An 11,707-nucleotide genomic window follows, 5' to 3' on the forward strand; every position below is an offset into this window, starting at 1 on the left:
TTAATAAGAACAAGAAACAATAATAATGGTAGAAAGGTAAAGAAGACAAGATTTACGTGGTTTGACAATATGTCATCTCCACGGGGTGAAACAATAATAATGATAGAAAGGTAAAGAATGCAAGATTTATGTAGTTCGGCAATGTACCTAACTCCACAGGAGTGAAAGTATTCTTTTATTCATAGTTATGATACAACACATTAGGGATACAACCAATGTATTTTTTATAGACATCTAATCGACATACAATGAATCTACCCAAACTCATATAGACTCATATTCCTAATTCTTATATGAGACAAACTCAACACAATCAATATCATTACAACCACATGGCGAAACATTGTCTCTGGCTTTTGAATACAATGAATGAAACATTACCTACAAAATAACAATATTATCACTTTAATGAAGTTTTAAACTTGCAACAATGGTGGCACCAAAAAGAGAAGAAAACAACTGCTCTTGAACTTGGAAACATAACAAATTAACAATGACACGCTGGAGAGGTAATGAAGTCAAATATTTGCTTTTTGTTTTTATATTTAAAAAAAAAAATTGCACTACACGGTAATTGGTTTACCGGTGGCCGTTCTTTTCCATAATAAAAATATCGTTTTGGACCACGATCCACTAGATACACCGTATAACGATTGCTATTCGTTATTGCCATTGTTTATAATTGGTTAAACTATAGCTAATGGATACTGTGCATTATTTTTGGTCCAGATGCAAACTGCAAATGAAACACCACAAGATATGTGGTCATATAGAGAGGGGCTGTATAGATGTTCCTTCATAAATAATACAAAAGATGCAAAAAATTTAAACAAACTAACCAAGATATCCTGACCTGCGAGCCTTTTGCCACTGAGCTATAAAATATATTCAAATAATCAAATTCAATACAAAATTGATACTAAGTAATGAACTTCACTGCTACCAAAATAGAAACAAAAAGAAAAGGACCAAAAAAAGAAAAAAGAAAAAACGCTATCTTCTCATTTCAACGTTCTTTGGGTTAACCCCTGCTCTTCTTTCCAAAAACTCGAATCAACTGAGTCACCTCTGCTCCTTATTTTTCAAAGGAAGCGAGTATATGTTCCTAAACCACTGAAGAATGTTAATGATGTCCTACAGTCTATATAATTTTGGATCTGACCTTTTTACGAGTTTTATCATATGAATGGCGGGCGGAGAGTAAGTTCTGTAGAGAATAAAAAGCTGGATTGTTGGGGAGATGATGAGAACTCACTAGGATTTTACAAAACAAACTGACATGATGACGGTGCAAGATCGATCTCTTTATCTCTGCTTACGAAGATTGAACTGCTAGCCGCTGAAGATGTTCGAAGAATACTTGAAGACTCACATCATCAGTAAAGATGACATCTGTTCCGGCTGACATATCATGTGCACTGTTGTATGTGGCCGATGGATTCAGCTTTGCCAACAAAAACCTTGCCTGTTGAACATTGCAAAAAACATAATTATGTTCCATATATATGTGTATATACACATGCATGAGCAATCACGGGTCCATATATGCAGAGCCATTGTTCATCAGGGAGCTACAAATCTACAAACCTAGGCTTCAATCTTTTATCTGACCCAATTTCAACCTTTGAGGTCATCTGTTGTAGCTGTTTCACTTTACATGACAGAGACCAAAGCAATTAACAAACATTTCATCTCAATATCTGTGCTAAAGCTGATATAGGGGTGTGCAAACTTCGGTGAAAGTTCGGTTAACCGACCGAACCGAAGAATTTCAATTAACCGTTCTTTAACCGAAAAACTTCGCTTCGGTTAATGGTTAAAAGATTTGCAAAATTTCGGTTAACGGTTCATTTGGTTCGAAACTATCGTCTATCGGTTAACCAAAATTATATATATATATATATATATATATATATATATATATATATATATATATATATATATATATATATATATATATATATATGGATGTTTGGACTATAATTTGTGTTTTTATGTTTGTAGTGTTGTTATGGTATTGTGTTTGTATATTTCCTTATGGATTTATTATAGGTATTATTTTAATTAAATTTATTATTATAGGTATTATTTTAAAGATTCAAAACTTTAGCTTAAAAAACTTCGGTTAATCGGTTAACCGACCGATTAACCGAAAAAAACTTCAATTCGGTAATACAAAGTTCGGTTCAGTTAACGGTTAAACATTTAAAAATTTCGGTTAAAACGGTTCGATTAACCGATTGCACACCCCTAGCTGATCATTTGGGGATGGCTTAATCAATCTATTGGCAATAACTTTGAGATAGAAAACTAGAACGCAAGCTAAAACACAACTTAAACATCAATTACCTCCTTTCTTCCTTGTTGAGTAACATAGATGCAAGATTAAGGTGTCAATCAGTTGGAGAATGCATGCAGATTCTAAAAGTATGGTGAGCCATGCATTAATTATTCTAGAAATCAAGAACTTATTTACTACTCCATCTTTTTACAAAAGGGAACAATGGGATTTGAGACTTCAGTTGCTATAGCGATGGCAATGGTTCCATTATGAATGCAAAAATTGTTGATTCAGAAAAATTAGCAATCATTGCATCCACAAAAGTGGAGATATATAAATTATCCTACTCCACAGTTAGTAAATGCCACATTTACACTAATTGCAAAAACAACTCGAAAAGGAAATCATTGGGAAGCTCACTTAGACTGTAATTATTACCTGGGAGCCATGCTGATCGCACACCACTAATCTCGGAATAGGAAACCGCTCTTGAATTAGTGACTGGGCCTCATCATGTGGAGCTTGCAGTAATTGTGCAAATGCCTGGGAAAGAAATATAAAGTATTAAGACATTGACATCAATGCATTGGCTAAAGCCCAATACCACATCAAAGATAAAAAGCCTGCCAAGAGAACAGAGAGGGGGGGGTGGTGGATGAAGAAAATTCCGCCACATTCTCAAGTTAACAAAGCATTTGTGTGCGTAAATGGAAAAGCACTTTAACATTAGAATCTCAAACCAAGTAATTATCATAGTGACCTGACAGTTGAATGTACACACACGAAACATAAAGACAAATTTATGACTGCATACCACGTGTTCTGGTTGCTTGTGGTAGCCCATATTTCTCCATTGAGCTATTGTCATTCCATGGAATATAACTATACTGAAATAAGAATCTAACAAGAGGATGCGATCAGCTGCAATTGAAGCCACATCCAACAAAGCTGGAAAAGGCGGTGAATTAAATGAAAATGATGTTAGCGTTGGTTGAATCATGACAGCAGCATTGCTTATGTTCTCTCGATTCAGCAACATGCGGAAATAAGCTGTCTCGTCAGGACTGTTATTGAAAACCTATTGTACAGACATGCAATGATGAGTAATGCCATATTATAAATTTAAGTTGTATATCATAGAAATTCATTGAAAGGAAAAGAAAAGAAAAAGAATGATTATATCAAGTCAGATTACTTGCAAAAATTGAGATCTCCGCAAATGAAACATGAACTGAGGGAACAATGAGAAACAAGGATTTAATGTGAATGATGTAGGGTCATCCTTGCGATAGTCCCCAAATTTAGAACACAGACGAATCAGATTCCGATCTAGCCACCTTGTTGCATCAAAACCTTCCTGAAAAGAAGGTCTAATTAATAAGGCTTCCTTGGGGAGCGAATCTAAAAGCTGTAAAACTATCTAAGTATGACGAAATCAAACAGATGTAAACTGCAAAAAGAAATGCAGAAAGAAGTCAAATACAAGGACTTGAAGGGGAATCCAATGGATAATGTTTATTTTTTTTAAGTTAGTTATGTAAATAAGCAATGATTATACCTCAATCTCCATTTTGTAGGAAGCCAATCTAGCCATAACCACAGCAGCAGTTTCTTGATCAAAACCTTGTACCAATTCCTACAAAAACAAAAAGGCTAGTACTTCAGCATAAGCCTGTAGACATTTTCTCTACACAAAATTCAGAATGTGCATGTATAGTGGAAAGAAATAGATTATTTCTCAATATCTCATGAAGGCAATAAAAAAAGTATGCATTAGTTAAATTCAGGGAGAGTTCAACACATCTACTAGTAGTTTAAATGGCAGATATCCAAAAGAAAATAACACTTTGGGAAGAGGGGGTAATGGTCTGATCAAAACCTTGTACCAATTCCTACAAAAACAAAAAGATAGTACCTCAGCATAACCCTCTAAACATTTTCTCTCCACAAAATTCATAATGTGCATATGAAGTCGAAGGAAATAGTGCATTTCTCAATATCTCATAAAGGCAATCACAAAAGTATGCATTATCTAAATTCATAAGGGTTCTACACATCTACTGCTTGGTTAAATGGCAGATATCCAAGAGAAAACAGCACTTTGGGAAGAGGGGGATAAAGGTTTCTGCTAGACTGCTACTAGTTAACTGGAAGATACCAAAAAAAAAAAAAAAAAAAAAAAAAAAAAAAAACCAGCATTGAGGAGATAGCAGAGTTCTACTATCTCCAAAGAAAGAAGAGCATTTTGGGGAGAGGGAGATGTCTCAGAATTTTCATTAATTCTTCAGCACTGAAATGAACATTTACCAGTAACTGTTGCCTCATAAAGCATCTAATAACAGACTGGCATATGGATAAAGAAAATGGTTGGAGAGGATTAGGGGAGGGGGATATGAATTTCTTTCATACACAGATGGAAAAAGTAAAGCTAAACTTCAACTCCACACCTCGGAGTTCACTGTAGTATCAACCCATCTTCTACTTATGGTTGTAACTCGTAGTTTTGTTTGGCCATCAGAGCTCTGATAACTGCATTTAATTCATGTCAAGATGCGTTAGTCACCTGCATTCTACAAAACCATTCAGCATATATTGGTAAAGCAGAAAACTGATACATAAACAGAAAGTAGAATATGTCAATCACAGAAAATTTAAACAACTGAAGTCCAAAACTATTTCAACAAAAAATAATTCTCATTAGGCATGCAGGAATTAAAAAGATGGATGAGATTACTAATCAAAATAGTACCTTGTAAGAAATTGTATGCACAATTGCGAATTTGTACCACCAGAAGGGTCTGGTTTTTCACTTGATGAGATATCAAAGAATATAGTGAAGCAAGTAGTTTTGTCGAGACCACAAATCTTCCAAGCTATTGTATTCCCCTCCCCAATCACCGTGTTGGCAATAGCAGGTCCTTTCTGTCAATATTCAGACATTAATATCAACCTGCTTAACGGCAATCATTTTCCTAATAGGTAATTACACTAAAGTTCACTTAAGTTTTGCCTTAGACGAAAAAACATTACTATCTAATTTCCAGTAGCTAGTGAAGGTAAGTTCATAAGCACTAGATAAGCTTACCTTTTCTAAAGTTGTGCATGGCCCAATGATCCCTTGGACTTTAATATCCTTTGAGCAGTTGATCTCAAGTCTACCACTGGATGAAATTGATGTGTTAGAACTTCAAATGGGTTATATATAACAGGAGTACATGAATATTGCTACCAATAAAAAATTGTCATTAGTCCACCGATGATAGCAAATATGTCAAACAAAATATACCCAAATGTGAACTTTAGTCATTTTCTTTAGGAAATACAACGAATTGCTTACCTAATTTTTAGTGTTCACTGTTCAGACTATTTTGCGCTAATTGTCTAATTCACATACTTGAACTGATATCCATGATCTTCCAAATAGATATGGTAAATTTGATTGCCATAACCAAGATGTCAACCGACTCCACATTTCTGTTTATATGAACTCTATACTTTAGTTTAATTCATGGCTTGCCTCTTATATTAAACCCAACATTTCAATCCCTAAATTTCTCAAGAATTTTTTACTAGTTAAGGAAACAAAGAAAAAAACACTTTTAAATCTTTTAACAATATAAACTAGTGCCAATCAAATTTCTGAAATCACTCTTGGTGTTGGAAAATAGAAAAGTTAATTAGATCATGTCAAGATACTCACTTAAATGAGAGACCAAGAGACTTTTCACCATTGTCAAATACACGCTTAAATGAATCCTTGAAAACAGGATGACCAAAACTTTCTGCTAGAACTACCAGTCCTCCAGTTTTTTCAATAGCTACTTTCATCTCAGCAACCCCAACCTATAACTTTAAACAGTGTTAGGCTGGCTGAAATTTTTGGGAGGAATAAAAAATGCATATGAATAGACATAAAGGTAACTTATTTATAAGCATATTGATATATCAGGTGACTTTTTGCATGCAAGTGTGTGTGTACATCAAACAAGGGAGAAAATATGATTCAGGAAAAATAAAATAATAGTGCTAGAATCTACTTAAGCATAGGACTCAAAGCAATTGTAATGAAATGTCAGCGGATTAATTTGTTACCTTCAGAATCGTATAATGAAAATGACATTACATTTATAAAGGGACTTATAGTCAAAACTCAAAACATCAGTTCCATATGTTAGAATTACACTAAAGTTTTTAACACAAATTACCTCGGACTTTAAATTCAACTGGAACTGGTTAACCAAAAACATTAAGGGGGAAAGTTCTGCATGACTTTTTCTATAAATAGATGAATAGATCAACAACCTAGTGGGGGGGGGGGGGGGGGGGGGGGGGTGGTCAGACTTAATAATTGACTAAGTGGTGACCAGTTGCCATGGGTCTACTAATATGGACCATGCTACAGCAATTTTATCACCCATGGTAACATTTCGGCATAAATATGCCAACAATGCAAAGATAGTGACCATGAAAGTTTTTTATTACAGTAGATGTTTGTACTTTGCTTGTCCCTGTACAGGAGCTAGGCAAGCAACTGTTATACTTTTATATGCCTAGAATGCATGGTTAGCATGAATTTCTAGTGTCACCAAAACCTCCACATCAGAACATGGCTTGCTAGGATGACAAAGGAAAGGTCAAAGTAAGCACGATGAGCATTTCCAACCTCCCAAAAACGAATATCACCTCTACTATCAAAAACCAAATAAAGAGAGTGGCAAAAACCATTAAGTGTGTGTGTATAATTTGATAAATAAAGGTAACACAAAAACCAATATTACTCTGTGCATAAAACCAGATCAGGTTCCATGTTGCAGGAGGATGCTACTTTAACATGGAGATATCCCGAGTGAAAACACAACATATAGAAGCCTGCAGCTTAAAGCCAGCTTGAATTTTTAATTTATTTTACTTTTTATTTTTATTTTTTATTTTTTTTTATTTTTGCATACATCGTGTGTTATATCCATCACACTACAAATAATTTTCTTTCCACCTTTCATGAATTCTGTGTTTGACCAATATCATGTCTAATTTAAGCAAAATGGAAAGGTCTTTTTAGGGATTGCTGATGGACTTACAACTTGTCTTGCCAAAAGATTTTAAAAATTAAAATTCATTTCTTATAATAAAATGACTCTAAATGCTACTCTGTATTAAAGATGCTTAATTCTGGGATAGGTGAGTCAAATAATGAAAGAATATAAAAATAAAAGGGCATGGCAATTAAAGGACATAAAAATAAAAACTGAACAACGAATGACCAAGGGAAAAGATTATATTATGACAAATCAATTAAAACTAGGTGTCAGAAGAGCAGTTCACTTGAATGCATTCACAGAATAGTATAAGCTAAAAGAAGGCAAGACTATATCTGTTGACTGTGTACTTGCAGTCTCATAAGCTACTCAAGATTTATGGAAAATAATGAGAATATAAATAATTAACCTAGTAAAAGGGCGCCAAAGGCCTTGTGGTCGAGCGGCATAGCTGTGGCCCCTCAAATGAGAGGTCTCAGGTTCAAACCCCAATGTGGGGCATTGACTCTTTGTGCTTCAGTAGGTTGAGAAAGTATGTATGAACAGATACTATATTGTAATTAAAAAAAAAAAAAAAAAAAAAAGCTAGTAAAAGGGCGGGTCAAGGAAAACCTGATCAAGTGCTGATGCAAAAATGTCCAACACGTGACCCTGACTGACCAGCTGCTTTGAAAGTTCCTGGTAGAAATGGACTGCCTTTTTGTAATACGGTGCTGCATCCTTATCTATATCCTTGTGAGACCGAACTGGATCTGATAAGTCTTTTGATACAATCTAGAAAAATAGAAATGAGGAAGTTACAGAGAATCATAAATAGACAAACTACAACAATAAGCAATTTTTAAAGAGTTTGTACAGATGGCGTTCTCGAGCAGCAAAGGAAGACAGAAGGTAGGTAATCAACTACGGAGTATAAATTTAATCATTGTAAGAAAACAAATGCTCGCAGTCAATGGTGAACAGGAGTCACTATCAATAATAAAGCCATGAAGGAGATGATCAGAAGCTAGAGATGTGTGATCCATACATCAATCGAGTGAGGAATAAAAATTAGAAAACCAATCCAGTTTGTAAGCGAAACTCAGTTTGGATTCATGAAATCACTCTTAAATCTTCTAACACCCATTAAATAGGTCAATTCAATTTATTAAAAATATAATAATAAAAATAAAAACCTGTTTGTTCAAGCACTAAATAATCAATCTTCTTTCACTTTAAATAAGCATTCTTAGCTTTGGCAGTAGCTTTAATACTGTTACCTTTTATAGAAAGTAAGGATTGGATCTATAAAATCTATTCAATCTCAGGCTTTACTTTCTCCTGCCCACTAGAATAAATATTATTGGTGGTATTAACCCCATAGTGATTAGGAGGAAAATGCAACACAGCCAAGTAAACAAACTGCTAAAACAAATTGAAAGAAAGAAAGAAAGGCTCACCGCTCCTGGCCCTTCTGTGCATGGACCTCCCACTAAGGCAACAATTCGAGCACCAGCACCAGCCAAACAAGCACTGAGCAAGCCCGAAGCCACGCTCAAAGCTGCGCCAGTACACCGTAGTGCCCGACTTCCTGGAGGCACTGGCCACATATCTGTAACCAACTCATCTAACAACTACAAAAACAATTAAAACCATTGCAAAAAATCAGAAAGAATAATACAGTCGTAGAATTACAGAGCATAAATATCCTGTATGGGAGAGGGTTTTTTAACATACCGAGTCCAGAGTGTATTCACATTCTGAGGCAGGCAGCAAGAATCTTGTTACGCCGGGAGAGGGGACCCCAATGGGCCCACCACCAGCAGTTCGCCTCCCGCCAGTGCTACCAAGCCCCATCTGCTCCAAAACCTGATCTTTAGACAGTTCCTTTGATCCCTGGAATAGGAAAACCTTAGACATATCCGAAAAGCCGAGCTCGTGGACGTGCACCTGAGTCCCGAACGATATAAACCCCACCATGGCATTATCGGGGAGCAATCCAATCGCGCGTTTCAAAGCGGATTTCGCGAAACCTAACTCCTCCTCCAGCATGCACGTATCAAGCACGAACAGGAAAACCGGGCGGGAGGCGACAGGCGAACTGCCGCTAGGGTTTTGAGGGAGGAGGTACTGAATGGTGCTGAATTGGGGGTAGAGCTCGGCGGGGGCGTTGGTCTCGGAAATGGAGGAGTAGTGGTGGGGGAAGGTGTTGCGCTGGAAGCAGAAGGGACAGATCCAAATGAGCGCCTGGAAGTCGACCCGGGCGTAAGGGTTGAGCACGGCGGCGCACGTCTTGCAGCTGAGCGGCGCGTACTGGAGCGTGAGGAGGTGCGGGTTGGGACGGATCAGGTGGATCGAAGCCGCGATTGGGATGACGCACTTGCTGGCCTCCACCTTGGTGCGCGGCCAGGCGTTCCACGTCATGCGGATTCCGTCGATCCCCTCCACGTCCGTCTGGGCAATCTCCGACGAAGCCATTTACGATGACCGACGACAAATGAATAAATAAATAAATTCCTTTCCTTCCTTTTTGTGGTTTCGTTTGAATGTTGAATGAAATTGAAGTGAATTGGGGCGACACTCCAATGGGAATCGCGCGGGTAGGCGTAGGAGTCAGACGCCGGAAGAATTGAAGGAGAAAAGGAGTCAAGACAGAGAAGGTGATTCCTGGGTCTGGGTAAGAGTACCGGAGATACACAGACCGACCATGAGAGTGCGGGGACGGGTTAACTCGCCCATCACATTTTCAGGTAATACAACTTCTTTTCATTAATGCCATATTAATTAATTAATTAATTAATTAATTACATGAGTTTTTTTTTTTCTTTTTTACTAGTGAAATTAAAAGTAACGTTTTGTTTTAAATTTTCTTAATAATTAAAAAAGGGAAAGAAAATGCTAAGTACCGCAACATCTACTTCTCACAAATCATCAGTATTGCAAAAATCGCGAATCGGCGCCTGACCGCGTCGATGCACGCCGAAATCGACCTCCTCCGCGGCCAGTTGTTTAGGCGGTCTAGGCAGTCGTATCTCGATTTTTTTTTTTCTTACGAGTTACGAATAACCCCCTAAAATTAAAAGAAATAAAAAAAAAATTGGGCGCCTAGCATCTTTTTCAACACTGCAAATCATAGATGTGACAGTTTTTAATATATTTATTTTTATTTTAAATATCAATCTATTAAAACTTACCACATCAAAAAGTTACAAGTTTGTGAGTGATAATGTAGCTACACCTAGCATTGTCCATAAAAGAAAAATATTACATGCAATCCCATTTCTTACTCTCAACTTTTACTTTCTCTCACAAATTCTTGATGTAGACACATTCCCTGGATCCACATGATGAAAATAACCAATCTTTGTTTGTCATGTCATGGAGTAGAAGTGAAGGATTAAAATTTGAGAGTACATGTAGTAGAACTCTCCATAAAAAATGTGATAATATTTTTATAAATATATGAAAGTACGTTGTGCATAACTACAAAATACATTCAATGATATATAAAAGTGCACACTCAAAGAGAAATGTGTTTCACATATCCGTAAGTACACTTTGTATATTGATCATTGCACTTTATAGTGTTGATTGATGCACTTCAAAATTTGAAATGCAGTCAAGAAAATGTTTTTCACATATCACTTAGGGCATTCTCAATAGTGTGAAGATTTTGAAGGGATTTTACATCTGTGATTAGGAAAGAGAAAATGAGAGGAGAGAAAAAAAAACTAAAATTTGAATATATATATATATATATATATATATATATATATATATATATATATATATATATATATATATATATATATTGACAAGATAATAGGGCTGGAACCCGACCCGGATCACAAGTGGACATCCGACCCGGCACCACATGAAAACCAACGGGCAGAACCTCAACGGACAGGATTCCAACAGATGCCTCATTTACTGCCATTGAAGCCAGCATTGAAGCCCCCATTGATGAGAGAGAATTAAAAGCTTAGGCTCCCCATTTATGTCCCATGTTGCTATCGTTAGGACCCTAGTATAAATGGGGCTCTCCTCAGCTAGCAAAGGACACACGGTATTTTCTATACTGAAACTAAGGCAATACAACTATTGTTACTCTCTCACATTAGCGTTATTATAATATTATTATTACCGTCATTGGTGCTTTCATTGAGAGCCTGAGTCCAATACTCAAGCAGGCTACGACACACACAACTCATTCCTCTTTCAACAGCAAGCTTGAAAGAATGGTGTCCCGCAGCTCCCATGGTTCCCGCAACGTGAACAATGGAAATGTCTCAGGTGACCTCCGAGAACAGCTCAACAACGGGAGGCCCGGGGACCTTCGAGACCAACTCAACAATGGAGGGGACCTCCGAGACCAACTCAACAATGGAGGGGTGAACCAAGTCTTGAACCT

The 11,707-nt window shown here is 36.7% G+C and overlaps 1 protein-coding gene across 1 annotated transcript; it reads right to left on the reverse strand.

Moving 5' to 3' along the window:
- Window positions 1–762: 762 nt before the first annotated feature.
- LOC109175207 (protein transport protein SEC23) lies at window positions 763–10,039 on the reverse strand. The gene is made up of 12 exons (XM_019324466.1): window positions 9,034–10,039; window positions 8,757–8,930; window positions 7,930–8,091; window positions 5,982–6,124; window positions 5,367–5,442; window positions 5,031–5,203; window positions 4,729–4,810; window positions 3,840–3,917; window positions 3,477–3,638; window positions 3,096–3,359; window positions 2,720–2,824; window positions 763–1,465 (listed from the first exon to the last, which is right to left on the reverse strand). The coding sequence occupies exons 1-12, from the start codon at window positions 9,772–9,774 to the stop codon at window positions 1,316–1,318; spliced, it is 2,310 nt and encodes a 769-aa protein (XP_019180011.1). The 5' UTR covers window positions 9,775–10,039; the 3' UTR covers window positions 763–1,315.
- Between the last annotated feature and the right edge of the window lie 1,668 nt (window positions 10,040–11,707).

Source organism: Ipomoea nil, unplaced genomic scaffold (assembly GCF_001879475.1).
Source record: "Ipomoea nil cultivar Tokyo-kokei standard unplaced genomic scaffold, Asagao_1.1 scaffold0684, whole genome shotgun sequence".
NCBI classification, from domain to species: domain Eukaryota; kingdom Viridiplantae; phylum Streptophyta; class Magnoliopsida; order Solanales; family Convolvulaceae; genus Ipomoea; species Ipomoea nil.

Excerpts from the sequence above, each read along its gene's own strand:
- LOC109175207 (XM_019324466.1), bottom strand. The coding sequence starts at position 9,774 with ATGGCTTCGTCGGAGATTGCCCAGACGGACGTGGAGGGGATCGACGGA. Across the intron at positions 5,204-5,366 it reads CATGCACAACTTTAGAAAAG|AAAGGACCTGCTATTGCCAA; the intron begins GTAAGCTTATCT and ends GAATATTGACAG. Across the intron at positions 3,918-4,728 it reads ATACTACAGTGAACTCCGAG|GAATTGGTACAAGGTTTTGA; the intron begins GTGTGGAGTTGA and ends TTGTTTTTGTAG.